The sequence below is a fragment of the Rattus norvegicus genome, chromosome 3, assembly GCF_036323735.1.
Source record: "Rattus norvegicus strain BN/NHsdMcwi chromosome 3, GRCr8, whole genome shotgun sequence".
NCBI classification, from domain to species: Eukaryota; Metazoa; Chordata; class Mammalia; order Rodentia; family Muridae; genus Rattus; species Rattus norvegicus.
Genome location: NC_086021.1, coordinates 63,231,837 through 63,250,189, shown reverse-complemented (window position 1 = coordinate 63,250,189; position 18,353 = coordinate 63,231,837). Strand labels below are relative to the sequence as shown.

General features: G+C 40.6%; 1 protein-coding gene across 2 annotated transcripts in view; it reads left to right on the top strand.

Moving 5' to 3' along the window:
* Positions 1–18,353, top strand: part of Acvr1c (activin A receptor type 1C) — a 76,931-nt gene that overhangs the window by 51,063 nt on the left and 7,515 nt on the right. Inside the window, exons 3-8 of one of the 2 annotated variants that reach the window (XM_039104246.2) lie at positions 337–495; positions 6,434–6,664; positions 9,312–9,479; positions 10,787–10,943; positions 12,621–12,745; positions 14,084–14,214. In XM_039104246.2, coding sequence (XP_038960174.1) covers positions 337–495; positions 6,434–6,664; positions 9,312–9,479; positions 10,787–10,943; positions 12,621–12,745; positions 14,084–14,214 — 971 coding nt within the window. Of the gene's footprint in view, positions 1–255; positions 496–6,433; positions 6,665–9,311; positions 9,480–10,786; positions 10,944–12,620; positions 12,746–14,083; positions 14,215–18,353 lie in introns of both variants that reach the window. The other variant, NM_139090.2, reaches the window with a different exon arrangement.

Here is an 18,353-nt window from a genome sequence, read left to right as displayed (position 1 = left end):
GAATTGGAAGCAGGAAGTTCAAGGCCATCTTTGTTTACATAGTTTTGGGTTAACCTGGGCTACATGAGACCCTGTCTCTAGAATAAAATAAAATAATCTGTGGTTTAGAATTACTATGAAACTCTCCAAGAATCACCGTAAACAAATTCTAACAATATATAGACAGGAAAAATATGTTTTTAAAAAAAGAAAATGTCAAAAACATTTTTCATGGGTCGATTTATGGTTTCCTTCATCTTTCTTTTTAAACGGCAGCATCTCCAGATGCCCCTAGACTTGGCCCCACAGAGCTGACGGTTGTTATCACTGTACCTGTTTGCCTCCTGTCCATCGCAGCCATGCTAACGATATGGGCCTGCCAGGACCGCCAGTGCACATACAGGAAGACCAAGAGACACAATGTGGAGGAACCACTGGCAGAGTACAGCCTTGTCAATGCTGGAAAAACCCTCAAAGATCTGATTTATGATGCCACTGCCTCGGGCTCAGGATCTGGTACGTGTATGTTTTCTGTAAGCAAACTCTTGTATAAAACTAAACGAACAATGGTTTTGATAAAAGTTTCCAACGTGAACTCATCAATTTAAGTGCTCAATGAGGGGACAGAGTAAATGATGCCATGAATAGAAATTGCTTGAAGGATGACATGGGGATAGTCTAGAGTAGTAGGCTTCTGTATAGCTTTTCAAAAGACCTTTAGGTTAGTTGTCTCTCCATGAAATCCCCCGTCATCTTGCTTTTTCCCAAATTTAATTTTATTTTAGTTTCTTTTTTAGCCTGTTTACTACATTACACCTTGCCTTACTCTTTTGGGGGGTGGGGGAGGGGGGGAGAGAGAGGCATACACACACCATACATGCACACACATCACAGGCATAGAAAGATAGAGATGTGGGGGAGTGGAGGGGAAGGACATAGAGTTGACTGGGGAGGAGGTGGGGGAGGGGAAACATGGTCAAAATATACTACGTGAAAAAAATTTAAAATCCCATTTTAAAAAGAAGGGGGGGGAGATGTTGGGTAAGGAAAACTGTCCTGATATCTTTTACAAATATCTCACCTTTTTAAAAACAGGACAAAAACATTTGGGAGTGTAAGAACAGAGCAGGATTTCTCTGAAGTAATAGGGGTTCCTCTCTTCCCATTTGAATTTCTAGAAATTCTTAGCCCTTGGTTTTGTAGAAATATGACCAGAATACACCCAGCCTAGCCACTCCATAAGCCCTTTACAACTCTCCTTGCTGTAGAACAATCATTATTGTCTTTATCCCAGCCAGGGACAGTGGTACCTGTCTATAATGTAGGTACTAGGGAGACTACAGCAAAAGCCCCCTGAGTTAGAGACCAACCTGGGCTATGTAGCAAATCCTTGCCTTGAAAAAAAAAATGAAAGGAAACCAAACCAAACCAAACCAAACCAAACCAAACCAAACCAAACCAAACCAAACCAAACCCATAGTGTAGAGGACCTCTCTTACTGGTGGGTGTGAGCAGCAGCCAGGCAGACACTCTTATAGTGTCAGGAAGGGAACCACATCACATCCATACAGGCACCCATATCACCAGGAAGCACTCAGGATGTGTCTGAAAGGAACAACATTTTGCTGACCCAAGGACTCTAATGGTCGAGGCCATCATTATAACATCAAGTGAGATATTTTAAAGAGAAAACCAAGAGAGAAAGTCCTGGAATTACAAAGCATATAAAGTTGGAATCCAAATTATATCATCGTATAGCAGGCTTACCTTTTTATCTTAAAAGCAGTATTCCTCAATAATTAAGCTCTGCTTCTTTAGACATTATATGGTGAGACCTACTCTACCCCCATTTTTTTGAGTATTGGCAACATCTAGGCACAAAGAAGTCTGATTTATTCTTAATTTCTAGAAGAATATTTCTTCTTTTCTTTTTCTCTTTGTTTTTTGAGACTCAGTTTCTCTGTGTAGCTCTGGCTTTCCAGGAACTAATTCAGTGAATAAGGGTGGTCTTGAACTCAAGAGATCCACCTACTTCTGCCTCCTGGGAATAAAGGAGTGTGCCACCACCACCTGACAGACACATTTCTTTATGACGTTCAAAGGACTGAACAATGTTCTACTTAACTCCCACAAAATCTTCTTCCGTCACTTGGTGATGTTAGGTAGTGTCCTGGTTAGTTTTTATTATCAACTTGACACAACTAAGGGCTATCTAAAAGGAAAATCCTCAGTTGAAAAGTTGCCTAGGTCAGGTTAGCCTGTGGCTCTTTCTGTGGGGATATTATTTGTCTTGATTACGAATTGATGTAGGAGGGCACAGCCCACTACAGATAGTACCATCCCTGGGCAGATGTTATTGGATCATATAAGGAAGCTAGATTCGAAAAGGCTGGGGGTGGCTGGGCTGGAAAGAAGGCTCAGAGGATAAGAGCACTGAAAGCTCTTCTAGAAGTCCTGAGTTCAAATCCCAGCAACCACATGGTGGCTCAGAACCATCTGTAATGGGATCTGATGCCCTCTTCGGTTGTGTCTGAATTATTTTTTTGAATAATTATGTATACATAAAATACATAATTATTCAAAAAAAGAGAAGAGACCAGGGAGTCATCCAGCAAGCAATATTTCTCCACAGTTCCTGCCTCCAGGTTCCTACCCTGACTTCCTTCAAGACAGACTCTAATCTAGAAGTATAAGCCAAATAAATTTACTCTTTCTACCTGCAAGCTGCCTTTAGTCATGGTGTTTGTTTATTTTTCTACTCTTTATTGAATCTGACAAAAGATTTCTTTTCCAAGTAAGATGACACAAATTAAAAAGCAGACAACTAGGTGTGTCATTTAAGAAAGGAGTAACGAGCTAGCAAGATGGCTCACTGACTAAAGGTGCTTTCCACCAAGCCTGAAGACTTGAGTTTGTTTCCAGGGGGCCACATGGTAGAAGGAGAGAGCTACTCCTCATTGGTTGTTCTTTGAATATACATTTATATTGTCCTCATGCATATAAATAATACAAATAAATACATGCAATTAATATTTTTTTATTGGAAAGAGTCATGAGTTGAACACAAAAATACAAAATTTCAACAAGTGGCCCCGACCCAGATTAGTGTAGATTACTGTAGGAAGGTGATTTTTTTTTCTTCAGCCTATGGAGACCATTACAGAGAACCATAACTGTTCAAATTTCATACAACAACTGATCATGGGGTACCTGGTCCCAGAGCATATGCTTACAACATAACTTCTATACCTGAGGCTCAGGGACCATCATAGAAGATGGAGTGGAAAGATTGTGAGAGTCAGAGAAGCAGGAAGTCTTCTGTGAGATTGGGCTCCTGGAATTGGAGGAGAATTTCACCTGTGAGATCTTAACTACTTGGCTGCCCAAACAAGGCCAGAACATGGACAACACCAATAAACATGTTAATGTGTGTGGGGGGGGGAATCTTATGATTTCCAAATTACATGGGGACCCCAAGTTCAGACATACCAAGTGCAGTCATCAGGTCGTGTTTATATATTTGTGTGCATTATATATTTAACAATAAAAATAAAAAACATGTTAAGTTTTTGAATGTTTTTTAAAAGTGTGTTTCAGGCATGGATATGAATTTGTTGGCTTCTGAACTGTTCCCTTTGAGATTGTTCTCAGACATTTTATGAAAGGAAGGAGAAAGCATGACCAAGCCCACATCATTTCTTTTTTGTTTTTGTTTTTGTTTTTGCATTGAAGATTGAATCCAGAACTGCACATATCACATGCTGGACAAGTGTTCTTTTTCTGAGCTGTGTCCCCAGAATCCCTAGGCTCGCTATGTCTGTCTGTCTGTCTATCTATCTATCTATATCTATCTGTCTATCTATTTATCTATCTATCTATCTATCTATCTATCTATCTATCTATCTATCTATCTATCTATCTATCTATCTACTGTATGTGTGTGGCACAGGGTAGCAACAAGATGTCCCTAACTTCAATCTGTAGATTGGCATCACCAGGCTCTGCTCATGGATACATTTCCTTAAAGACAAATTAGAACATATTAGAATGTAGGCATATTGTCCAGTCACATTTGTTTGGCTGTGACCCTAGCTAAAAGCACACGCCTTTGACGTTTACCTTCAGCAACGCTTCTGCCACAATAGCTTGCCTGTGGGGAGGAGACTGGACCAACCTTCTTCTTCTCTGCCTTTCTCAATTGGTTGGCGACCTTGGATCGGAGGCAGCTTTGTCAGATATTGAAAAACCCTGATTACGAAGCTTATCCATGACCAGGTCAGGGACAAATTTCAAAGAGACGGAGAGCCTACAAAGTGAGAATAAACGACATTTTATTGGACTCTGCTTGAGAGTGAGCTTTGTCTCAGGCGGCTTTTAAGGAAGTGGGGAGCCTGCTTCTTTGTTTTACTGTATAGCATTCTGACAGACGGTGACACGAGCCAGACATCAGCTTTCTATAATCCCCTGTGAAAAGATTAAAATGAACTCATAGCAAGAGACAAAGTTTCTGTTCAAATGCAGCCCGGAGGTGTATAGCACAAAGCCAACAGAGATTCATTTTGTTATTAGCCTTGGATGTTGGTGAGGCAGCTTTCTCTCTCCTGTCTCACCCTGCTCACCCCACTGACCCCCTCACACATTCTTCTTTGTCGACCAATTGGGTGCTGCATCAGCTTCAGCGTGCAAACTTCACTGGGTCCTCTGTCAGTGACGATGCGGAAAGGGATGACTCTGAGATTTGGCTTAATTGTTAGTATCACGTTGTGCCAAACACATTGAGTGAAGTCTACAAAGATAACCTTGGCTATTTATCATTGGATGTCTCCCTTCCCACAGAGAGGAGCACAGGTCTGTTTTCTCTGGGGGACAAAGCATTCTGGGCCAGCCTCCTGCAGCAGCAGACTCTCTTTATGTCTGATTACTGTCAGGCTCCAATTTTCTCATCGATAGATGATGAGGCTGAACCAGATGGTCCCCAAAGAACTTTTGGACTGTGGGGCCTGGTGACTAATTGTTGAGGCTCATACCAGTGAATTTATAGTCTGAGCCTATCGTGGGTGGTTCTACTGGAGAGGAGAACATCTGTGTAAACACTAGCTCATTCTTGGAGCAGGGGACAATGCCCGGAGGAGCCACATGGGCATTGTTTTCTCCAGCCACCTGAGGACAATGACAATTACCAAACTGATTCTCTAGCACACAGTTACACGCTGTGGCCTCTTTAACTATTTGAGATACAACTATAGGAATGGCAAAACCTTCTCATGGACTTTATATTGAAAATACAGCAAAGAAGGAGAGGGAATATTATAACTCACTCTGACTTCATCACGTGCTTCAGCTTCTTTTCTATCTGTAGTTTAAAGAGCTACAAACTCATAGAGATACAATTTACTACTGTTTTCAATTAACAGTATAGCAAAGGAGCTTCGGGTGTCCTCGGAATAGCTTTACTCACAGCACTATCAGTGTTAATCTTGTGTGATCTATTCTGAGGGTGCTGGAATACTAAGAGGGTAGCCATTATTGATCATGTATCGTGCCAGATACAGTGCTAGCTGCTAAACTTCCCTCTTAACTCTTACGTTGTCTCATTTCCTAGAGAACAGTGCTAAAGCTCACAGAAGTCACAGGAGTGACTAGATGCTTGCACATTTACACTGCTTCACATTTCAAAGGCTTTCTTTTTCTTTAGTATAAATAACAATGTATTCTATAATTTTTGCACAGATTCTCTACATTATTTGTTAATTCCAAGGAATAGAATTTTAGAAGTAGAGTTATTGTTTTAAAAAATACAACCAGTCACCAGTCTGGACATGGTATAATATACCATTATTTCTAGCATTTGAGAGGCAGAGGCAAGCCGGTCTCTGGGAGTTTGAAGCCAGTTTGCCCTGCATTGTGACTTCCAGGTCAGCCAGGGATACACAGTAAGACCCTGTCTCCTCTCAAAACAACCACAACAAAAAAAACAAAGAGCATGTTTCCTCTGTGTTTATTTGTCAGAAACATATTCTTGGTGTAGCATTCTTATCTTACTCTGTCATTGAATTTGATTTCCTACATGCACATTTTAATTTGCTTTTGGGAAAAAAAAATCGCAAAGAATGGTTTTCCCTTTGCAGTAGTCCCAGGAGCCATGCAGTTCAAGTATTAGCTACCTATGGTTTCCCTTGAGTCAGACTGGCTCTGTGAGAAATTTAGCAGGATTTGCCACAATTCTTAGAAATCAGCAGCAGCAGACCGTGTTTTAAAATTTTTATTTGAGACTAAGAGAAGAGAAATTAATAATTTAGGACATTTTATAGATCGTGCCTTGGCCTTACAGTTTGTTGTAATGATGCTTATTACTTCAAATTTAGTAGACTTGTTTAAGTGTTTGCTTATCCGGTAACAGCAACCGGCCTTGTGACTTCTGTTTGAATGATCAGTCTGCCTTTCCCTTGACTAGGCCTGCCTCTTTTGGTTCAAAGAACCATCGCAAGGACAATTGTACTTCAAGAAATCGTAGGAAAAGGTCGGTTTGGGGAAGTGTGGCACGGAAGATGGTGTGGAGAAGATGTGGCTGTGAAAATATTCTCCTCCAGAGATGAGAGATCTTGGTTCCGTGAGGCAGAAATTTATCAGACGGTAATGCTGAGACATGAGAATATTCTCGGTTTCATCGCGGCCGACAACAAAGGTAAGGTCCCATTCGCCAGGGCGGGCAAGCAACGATGTTGGGTCGCTTGCCAGAGCCATCATCGCCAGTGTCTCAGGAAAACACATACAATGCTACCTTCTTTATTAAGAAAAACCCTCTTTTCTTTCCCACATGCAAATGTACATAACCAAACAATAAAGTGCGGCAGCCTATGATTGGTGTAGAGTCACGATGACGTAGCCCGGCTTATTTTTAAAATATTAGATAACTCGTATTGGGCAGGAACCAGCCTTCCGCCACTGGAACGGATCCTAGGAAAATGTACTAGTCTAGTTTGTCCTGTCTTTAGTCACCCCTGGTCATGGAAGGTTCGAGAGCATTTTGGAACGTGGAGGAGCATTTGAATACGCTGGCCCGTGGGATGTTATTGGAGTTTAAATGGCTGATTTGTCAGCTGAGTTTATCCTCTGTGTCACAGGCTTTAGCTGCGGGTGTCCAGATCTCAGCACGTGTCCCCTAGACTGTGTGAGAATGAGTTAAGAGGTTGTTAGTGGGGTTTGCTATTATTGTTGGTTTGACCGTGCCTCAGAACTTGAAGTTTAACACTGACAGATAGCAATTGTTAGCTGTTTTAGCGTCCTGGAGCAAAACAGATCATCACCTATCTGGTATTTGAAGCCAGTACTCTCAAAATATTGTATATGTGCTGGGGTAGAGAGGGAGGGATGTAGTTGGTGGATCTCCTCTGTTACTTTCCACTTCTTACAAAGCTTTGCCTCACTTTACTGTGCACAAAAGGGAAATGCAGACAGAAGTGAGGAAACTCAACCCAGTCAGGTTTCAAACTGAAACTTTAATATAGTGAAGAACTTTGATGCAGCCACAGTTGCATTCTCATCAAAAAGCAAAATTTATGTTTAAATTATATGTGAATTTTGCACATTTACTATTTCCTGGAAAGTTAAAAAAACTCTGCTTTTGTCTAATAGAAACATGGTATTTTATATTCATTATGAATAGTAATAATATCAATAATGTAGTAAAAGTATATTATATAATATGTCAGATATTATGTAATATATGATTTATATGTAAATATAATACATTAAAATATTACTGCTAATTTAAGAATGAAAATATTAATAATTTTAATATTTATTATTAATTAGAAAAAGAGATCTTTATCAGTTTTGCACATTTTGATCACAATTATGTTTCCTAGTTGGGATTTGTTGGAAGAATGAAGGAGAACTGAGCTGAGACAGAAAACTCTTCATGATTTCTGTTAGTAGAATTAATATTACTAATATTAATAATAAATTATTTCATGTATTTGGGTAGTTTGTCTACATGCATGTCTGCAGAGGAAGACACTGGGTCCCCCGGAACTGCAGTTACAATTTACTGTGAGCCACCATGTGGATGCTGGGAACTGAATCTGGGTTCTCTGGAAGAGGAGCTGGTGCTCTTAACTGCTGAACTCTCTCTAGTCCCTCATTCCAACTTCTTAAGGACATGTACTTTAACACTGTATCCCAGTGTTTTGAAAACCAGATATTTTGTTGCACCACTGAAGACTCAGTTTCCCAAATCCTGCTGATGTGGAGTTGAGTTATTTCCTGGTCAGGTTCCCCTCAGCGTTTATCAGTGCAGCAGTAACCGTTCCTCAGCTCATCTTGATAAACTAGTTTAATGCTAAAGAGGCCCCATTTTTGTGTCCTTCCATGGAACTGGATTCTGTTGGGCACATCCTCACTTGTCAGCCACTCTGTACAGATTCCAAATGGTCTCTGATATCACTTTCACCTTTACAAATTCTTTACTTCATGTAGTAGTCAGTTTTAAGTTATAGTACAGTGTAGGATTAAACCCTTGTTGTGTTGTGTGTGTGAGAGAGAATGCCTAGGAATGGGTGTCAGTAGGGAGCCTGAGGGAGGGTTTCATGTGTGGGAAGTTGTTAGTGAGTTTTAAAGTACACTGGCTTCTGAAAGTCTTGGAGATTTCTCACTGCCTAGTTGTGGAAACGAGATCTTTGGATAACTTCCAGCTCCTGAGCATGTAGCACCTGGCAGGACAGCATCTAAGCAAAACGCTCACCGTAGAGTTCATCTGAGCCTCAGGACTGGTCAGGGTTGCCCATACCATACAGACACTGTTTAGAAAGCTACATCGAACTGTTGGAACCCTAAACTAACTTCTAGTCTGCGAAACAGCCTGTTTTAAAAATGGCGGGTTAGTTTTTGTCCAAATGGGTGTGTTATCTTTCTAGCAATATCTTGGCTCTCTATATAACCGTTTGGAGTACACAACTTCCTATTATTAGAGGCAATTTTCATCAGCCTTGTTAGAATGTCAGCACTCTTACGGTAGTAATTGTGGCGTAAATTTGTTGGATTTTAGTGCTTTAATCTTTCTTAAAAGCTTAATAGCAATGGGCAAGGCCGCCCTGAGGCCAAAGGTGCCTCTTAGAAGTTTCTCCCATGATGCCTCTCGCAGAAGGTTGCCGTGCACAGCAGTAATTGTCACCAGCCACTACTGATGAAAGCAAACAGGGGAAGGGTCACTCACTTGTTGGAACTACCTCTCACAACTTCCTGTTTCCATGGAAGCTCCCACATCTACAGTAGTTAAAAGTACTCCTTTCCTTCCTCCACATTTACAACAACAAATGATGTTCTCTCCATAGATAATGGAACCTGGACTCAGCTTTGGCTTGTGTCAGAGTATCACGAGCAGGGCTCCTTATATGACTATTTGAATAGAAACATAGTGACCGTGGCTGGAATGGTCAAGTTGGCGCTTTCAATAGCGAGTGGTCTGGCTCACCTACACATGGAGATCGTGGGCACTCAAGGTACGTATCGCCTTTCAGAAGGCCGGTCTCTTTGTATTGACTTTGTTTTAGTTCGTTACTCTCATCAGGTACAGAAGAACAATGGAAGTCCTTCGTAAAAGCGAGGTGCTTGTCATGATGCAAACAACTTTGTCGTAGTCTCGGCACTGCACATGATATTCCTGATGTGTTTTCATCCTGAGTGACTCCATCCTCGCCCTTCGATTGCACACCCGGAGGTCTTGTTTTGGTGGCCAAGGCCATAATGTAGTCATATATCGCAGGCGATATAAATGCTCGCTTTTGCTGATTAAATTGCAACTGGTAATGGTAATGTGAGCAGGAGAGGAAGCTGAGGGCGGGAAGATGGGGCAGGAAGATGGCCCGTGACTTTGAGGTCATCCAGGGCTACATGGTGAGTTCCATACTAGGCTGGAACTGTATGAAAAAGATAAAAAGTATGAAAACCATACGTAAAGGGCAAATGATGTCCCCTGCTTTCTCATTCTCTGAGTCTTCAGGGAATTGACTCTCAAGTCATTAGTTTAAACAGGCCCCTAGGTTCATGACCTCTTTGTACTCTTAAAGATTATTGAAATCCCCAAAGTTTTAAGGTAAATGAAGGCTATATTTATTAATAACTTCCATATAAAAAACTTCTCATTGAGAAATTAAAAAATTGTTTACTTCAAGGCACTGTAATTAACCAATTAAATATTAACACGAATAGCAGCTTCCGAATGTTTTATAACAGTTTTTTAATGCAGTGTAATAAAAATAGTTTTGTTTTACATATTTAAAAATACTTTAAATATCTAGCTTATCGTCTGAAATTTCACACATTCTCTTTATCCTATTTGTCTTTTGTCTCCATATATGGTTTTGGTTGAAGTAAGTGAAGAAATGGTGGCGTGACCCTGATAGGCAGATGTACAGTGGTTTCAAGGACCCCCATGGGCCTTCTGTTCTCATTTGGGAATTGCTATTCCAGTGCAGTGAAAGTTTGAATAAATGTTTTGTTAGCAAACATTTGCCCTATTGTAATCACACAAAGTAACTGTAAGCCATTTATTGAATGATCTGGTTATTAGTGTTCACAACCCAACTATCACCTTACGCTTCTCATGTCGGAACTACTTGAGTATGAAGCAAGAGTTTGCCCTCACTTAGCTTGGAGTTTGAAGAGGAGACTGCTGTCTCTTCGGAGATCTGCTGGACTTGGGTGTACAGTCAGAGATGATGTGTCTGAAGAGGTGACATTCGAGCTAAGTCTTCTAAATAATTTTCTCCAGTGGGAAAAATTAATACACTTTTCTTATGCCTTATAGGTAAGCCTGCTATTGCTCACCGAGATATAAAGTCAAAGAATATCTTAGTCAAAAAGTGTGACACTTGTGCCATAGCTGACTTAGGGCTGGCTGTGAAACATGATTCTATCATGAACACTATAGATATACCCCAGAATCCTAAAGTGGGAACCAAGAGGTAAGAGGACTTTTGTTGGTGGCCTACTAAAGCTTAAATGGTTGGGCAAGCACCTTGAGTGCTTGCGATATGCGTCCAAATATGAAAAACGTTAGGCCAAAAAATGTAAGAAGTCTTTCTGGAGATATAGAGACACCAGTGGCTACAAGGCAGGATGACAAAGACAGAGGGTTGACTTTTTGCGCCGGTGAAGTAGCCATTTTGCCACAGAGTCTAGGGTAGGGCAGTGGTGAAGAGACAGTTGGCTGTAAGGTGACACATTTTATGATGTCTTTCCTGGAGAGAGAGAGAGAGAGAGAGAGAGAGAGAGAGAGAGAGAGAGAGAGAGAGACCACCTCAGAACTCTAGCACCCTTCCATATCATCAGTGAACTGAAATTCAGGGCTTGCTGTACAGGCTTGAGTTTTAAAGAACACATACAAAACCAGTGCATTGGATAGATAGATTAGGGGTGATTAATAATAAAGCCATTTGTGTGACTGTCTATGCTCTTAACACCCAAAGATATTGTATATCAATTTGTATCTTACTGATAGCTGGACTTGCCCTTAGTCGCACAGAATAATGTATTTTGCCGTAATATGCATTTGAATACAATTTCCACTTTCAAAAACAGAATATGATAGCACTAGGGGGAACCACGAAGTAAAAGGAAGACACACAGCTGTGGCTGTGACAGGCTCATCTGTCACAGCATGTCTGGCGTGTTTCTTTGTTTGACCAGCAGATGGCTCCTCAGCTAGTCTACTTCTGTGTCCTTTACTTGGGTTCCAAGCCTCACGGTACTTTTTTCATGATTCCAGAGCTCTTGGCCTTGAAATCACAGCAATCAAATTATTTTCCTGGGCATACTAAAGCGCCCGAGAACAGAGAATTTCTAAGGAGGTGGAGCTGGCGATTAAGCCAATTGAGATTTCAGGGCAGTGAGTGCAAGGCTGTAGGCTTATCAAGTAGGCAGAGTCACTCCAGGAAAGCAAGTTCAGAATGAGCAGTCCTAACGGACATATCGTCTTTTCTTAATATGGTCCTTTATCTCACTATTCCTGCATCAGGGACACCCAGGCAAGGTTCGGGTGTTGCTCTCCTTTGGAGGAACCTAATCCTTTGGAAAGGACCCAAATTGTATAGAGTCTGGAAAAAAATGCTCAACTCTATATGGGTCAGTCAGGTCCTGGGAGTCTAAGACTTCTTCCATTAAACTTTGTTCGAGGAAGGATATACTATGCTTGGCCCCATAGTATGTAATAAGAGTCTTCATTTTGATAAGATATCGGTGGAATACCGCAAAGCCTTGCATCGGCAATCCAAGGCCCCTGGGGTGAGGGAACACCCCTGCTTGTCAGAAGAGAACTTTCCATGATGATAAATTCTTGAGGTGTAGCGCTCCATTTCTGTTGTTGGGTGCTTTGCTCATTGACCTTCCCAATTTATTCCTTCCAAGGGCTAGGCTGCTCTTGATCCTGTCATAATGCGGAATTGTATAACCATTAGCTTTATTTAAAATGTTTTAAAAAATGATGGTTGTGTCAATAACTGTGGTTTTTTTTTAATTTCACCCTATTATGGAATCTGAGCTGTTTCTTTGATATTGATGTGCTACCTTGATTTATGTTTTGTATCAAAATGTATTAAAATTGTGATTCACTGGACCCACGCTCAATGTGCACATTTTTGAAGGTATATGGCTCCCGAAATGCTTGATGATACAATGAACGTCAACATCTTTGAGTCCTTCAAGCGAGCTGACATCTATTCGGTGGGGCTGGTTTACTGGGAAATAGCTCGAAGGTGTTCAGTTGGAGGTAAGCTTTTGGGACTACCCTTTGTTCTCTTTCCCTTGTACCCCTGGGTACAAGATGTGATTTTCTTTATTTTCTCCTCAGTAGACTGAATTGTTTCTGAATGGTTAGGAGAATTCCATTCAGCGATTTCTTTACAGAGGCAAAAAAGGAACCTCCTGGGGAGAGTGTGTGGAGGTTATCTTTTGAATTCTGCTTAGATAAGGGTGACAGTTCTGATCATTCTGATGCCCATATGATTATTCTGAGTCACTTGAAAACTATCTGATTGGAGCCTGGAGGCAGCTGGTATCCTTACTCTTATCCCAGAGAAGCTAAATGTCTTGCCAAGGCAGCAGGTCTGTGAGCCTTCTGTTCCCCAGGCTTTCTGTCTTCTCTCTCCTGTGATGTAAACAGCAGAGCCAGATTGAAGAGAGCAGGGGTGTGAGTGGTAGCTACATCTTGCCCTCTACTACTCCACAGAGCTTAGACATTGGTAAGGGGACACCTGTTATTGCAGCCTAATGAAATTGCGGCCATCAGTGGAGAAAAGGTAAATGCTTGTATGAAGCACTTTACAGATATTTCCTCGTAAGCGAGACACTCGTAGGATGGAGCTTGGTTTAGGACTACTTATGTGCATGTGTGTGTGTCTTATGTGTATGTGCATGTGTCTATCTCTTTGTGTGTGTGTGTGTGCGTGTGTGTGTGTGTTTGTGTGTGTGTGTGTGTATCATTTTCACAGGTTTGGCAGTTTGGCAGTTTGGCAGTAGTAACTTACCCGATGAACCAGATACCTGGACATTCCAAACTGAAACAGTTGTTTTGTTAGGTAGATACAGAACACTGATGTTATGCCATAGATATCGCAATTAGGAAAATTAGGAGTACTTTCTTTTACTGTATAATGACTATTTATGAAATTAAAAAGTCACAATGCTTCTATTGGGGGCAATATTTGTTTTATTTTAAATTTTATTTATTATAAACATTTATTATTATTAAATAAATAAATATTTATTTATTTATTTATTCATTATAAATTTTAAATTTTGTTTATTATAAAATTGTGTACATTATTTATGCAGTTTTATTGTCACACATGATACCTTTATTAATTTTACATCTTATAAAGCATACTTTATATTGTAAATGTCATAACTCTGTATAAGTACTTAACCCAGTGATTTGAAGTGAATTCTGTTTTATAGAGATATATTATTTTAACAAAAGTGAGGTTCTATCTATTTTTTTTCCAGGCTATTATCTGTGTCTGGCAGAAGTCAGTGGTATTAGCTTGAAATATGTATGCATCATTACTGATTATATATTTAGGGAAATGTATTTTCGAATTCCTTGTAGGACTTGTTGAAGAGTACCAGTTGCCTTATTATGACATGGTGCCTTCAGATCCTTCCATAGAGGAAATGAGGAAGGTCGTTTGTGATCAGAAACTCCGACCAAATCTCCCAAACCAGTGGCAAAGCTGTGAGGTAAGTCTATGTTCTCTTCCTTCCTCCTCCTCTCTGCCATGTTCCTCCCCAGTCATTCTCTCCGCCCTCCTCCTCTCCTTGCCGTCTTCATCTCCTGGAGACCACCGTAAACCATGTTCTTATCTATTTTTTTCTATTTCATCGTTCAGATCAGCATCAATGAGCATTTTCAGAGAATGGGTAGTTCTTTCTTAACCCAGTTGCTTAATCTGTTCCATATATTCAGGGTGCCTTTGTTTTATGTCTTTAGGGGATTTTACTCTCTTTGGTAGTATGTATCTAGGACACAAACCCCGAGGCCCAGGCAGTTTCAGACCACAGGACATTGTGTAGTGCTTCTCCGAAATCCTCTCTGGCTTGGGTGATTGTTTGGGACTTATGTCCTCACCAAGGTGGCTCCATCTCCATCCTCACTGCTCCCTGACATCCACGTCTCTAGATCTGGCAAAGAGAGGAAAGAGAGGTGCAGCCTGGCTCTTCAGGGTTCCGCACAAGGAATACATAGTTTCCTCTCTTACCTCTTAGCAGAACCAGTGGAATGGAGCCATCACAGGGCAAGGAGGTTGAAACTGAAGGACATGGGCAAAGTCAGTGGGTAATTGTACTGTAACTGGTAATTTATGCTTGATCTCAGACTATCTGAAGCTTAATCTCCCTCATCAGATAAGCCCCCTCACCTTAGATCCAGTCGTTATCTGTCTTGTCTTCACAAGCAATATTGAATTGTAAGCAATATGGCGGGCATACACACAGTGCTAGAGAGAGGAAGGGCAGGGATCCCCTATTCAGTGCTTCTACATCTTCACCCCAATCACTGCTCTTCATTTTCTTCCATAGTTGAGCATAGTAACTGAGCTGTTTGAGGTGACACCATTACTTTTTATTTTCTTACAGAATTGTTTTACTTAGTTGTCTTTTTACTGCATCTCTTTCCCTCTTCCAGGAGTCTAACTCTTTCCTTTAAGGAAAGTGTTAGCATTTTTGTCTTTTGTCTACTTATCTCAACTCCATGTTTATTTGAGAAACAGACTTAGAGTCTTGTATACCGTACTGAAAGAATTCATTTCCTAATATTATTTGTCGTACTCACATGGGTGATATAATGGATAACAATTAAATGAAAACTTATGAATATACAGTTTGAAAAGCAGACATTTTCAGAAACTTTTGAGGAATTTTCTGCCTTGCTAAGTGGTTAATGTTGATATTAATGATTTATCATTCCCTGATTTTATTTAGATTTTGCCACACATCTGTATATCCTGAAAATTTGCATTTATGTGTTTATGAAAGTTATGAGCAAAACCTGTTAAATATCTCCCTCTTATTTTTTTCAATACACACAGACATATAAAAACCTGTGCATTTTCATTGCTACGTAGCATTCTTCTGTGTGGATATAATAGAATTTCTTTGTCTATTCTAGTATTGGTGATCATAATCGACTTGTAGTTAGCATTATTCAAAAGTATGTTGCTAAATGTATTAGTGAGTTTTGTGATAGAATACCAGAGGACAAGAACTTAAGGAAGAAAGAGTTACATTTAGCTCTAAGCATGAAGGTAACATCATGGTGGAAAAGGCACGGCATCAGGAACACCAGGCAGCTGGTCACGTTATATCTTAGTCATTTTCTATTGCTGTGAAGATCACCATGTTCAAGGAAACTTAAAAAGACAGCATTTAGTTGGAGTTAGTTTCATGGTCCTAGAGGGTCAGAGTGCATGACCATCATTGAGGGGTGCATAAAACCAAGCAGCAGTCATTCAGCCCAGAGCATCAACCCATGGGATAGTGGGATCTACATTTCAGGTAGATCCTTTACTTTCTATTAATCCTTTTTGGGAATAACCTCATGGACACACCTAAACAAGTGTTAGCAAGGAGATTCTAAATGCTGTCAAATTGACAAATAAGATTATCCATTTTTTTTAAGGACTGGAGAGATGGCTCAGTGGTTAAGACTGCTTGCTGCTTTCACATAAGTCCGGAATTCGGTTTTTAGCCATCACATAGTGGGTCACAACTGTCTGTAACTCTAGCTCAAGGATATATGACACTTTCTTCACACACACACACACACACACACACACACACACACACTGTAAAAGGAAAGTGATAGTATGTAAATATTTATGTTCAACAAGCTTTGAAGCTATTGATTCTTCTGAGGTGTCCACTTAGACCAGTTTTCTGCTCATTCTTGCTTCCTGTGGTTCTGGGATTTCTGATATATTACCCGAAAGTGGTGTCAGGAAACGTTTTGTTCCTTAAAACTTTTTTTATACTGCTACATATTTTTTTCTTTTAGATTACATAAAAATAGGCTTTGATATTAATACAAGTTGGCCTCAATGTCTTCTCTACTTGCTTTTAATTTGTGTTATTCTTTACGTGAATGAATATTTTGCCCGCATGTATGTGTGAATGCCATGTATGTGCCTGGTGCCCAGAGAACTGAGAAAAGGGCTTTGGATTCCCTGAAACTGGAGTCATGGATGGCTGTGAATCACCACTCGAGTGCTTGGAATTGAACCCAGGTCCTCTGCAAGAAAAAAAGGAGTGCTCTTAAAGGCTGAGCGTCTCTCCAGCCCTCTAATTGTTTTTTTAAGAACTTTCCTGTCCTGCAGTTTCTCTATGTCTCATGGCCAGTCTTTCTGTTTGCAGATACTTCAGGTTTTTTTGAGGGAAGCTTTCTCCATGTAGCCCAAACTCACAGGAATCCTCCTGCTGCAGCCTCTGAGTTCTGATGTCACAGCGTGCACCACTGAACCCAGCTTTGCAGTTAAACTTGTTTGAACAAAGACTGCTCTCATTCCAAGGACTTGTGACATTCCTCTGCTCTAGATTCTGTGATAATATGTCTTCAGATAATTCTTCCCTCATTGTCTCCATTTCTATTTTTGGAAAAACTCAGTGGCTGTATTAAACCTTTCAGAGTCTACTCTTTGTCACCTGTATTTCCTGCCTTGGCACCTGTATACTTGTCCTTGTGGACTTATTTTCCACTTCTTTGCTTATGCCTCAGGTATGACTCAATTGCCATTTAACATATCCATGAGATATTTTATTTTCACACCAAGAACTTTTGTTTTTTTTTTTTGCTGATTGGCAACCCTCCCCCTCTCCGAATGCAGATTTCATTATGAGTCTAGGTTTACTGAGAAAATTTGGACAGATTTTTTTTCTTTACCAAAAGTCAAAGTAAGTGGATTTTCTTAGAGACTGTCCACTTGGGGGGAGATTCATAAGCACACGTTTATTTTTAGTATGTTTATTTTCTTACATGTATGTGGAGATACATGTATGTGCCATATCATAGTGGCAATGGCCAAAGGACAACCCGCAGGAATCAGTTTTCTCATTTCGCATGCGGGTCCCGAGATTAAATTCAGATTTCCAGGCTCTGTGGCAAGGTGCCTTTACCTGCTGAGCCGTCTCACTAGCTCAAGCTTCATGTTTAAATCTAGGCTCCGCCCCTCCATCTGCAACCTATTCTCTTTGCGATCTGTTGACTTCCTGTCTTTCACATGCAGCCCCTCATCTCTGAGGTTCCACATCAGAAGGCAGGCACATGCCACTGGAGCCCCAAGTTTCTTGCTTTTAAGTTGACTTCTCCTCTAAGTGTGCCTTCTTTTCTTTGAAAGTTCATTCATACTGAGTCTTTCTATTTATCCCGGATCATCGCTTGCAACATGGCGATTATGAACGGTGAAAGTGTAGATCTTAGTTGTCAGTCTGGTGACTTTCTTTTCATGCTCGTGCACATCTGGTTAAAGGTAACTTGGAATTCGCACTTGTTTCCACAGCCCTCCGTGGCTCAGGACACGTTTTAGCTGTTCTATTTGAGACAGGATTTCATGGAACTGGCCTGGCCTGGAATGTCTGCTGTGTTTGACTCCACCTCCCCAGTACTGGGGCTGTGAGCTTGCAGGTCAAAAATAGCCGTCATCGCATCCGAGAAATCAACGGTTTCATTTCAGCTAGTGTTTGCCAGGTTAACGCTTGTGTCTTTAAAAACGATTTTTTTTTAACAGAAGTTTGGCCCAGTTTCCTCGACCGTTCCCTGAACTGTGACTTTCCTTCTTTTATCCTCTGTTGTGTGCACTTTAAACCTTTGCTGTCTTTCTCTCCTGAAG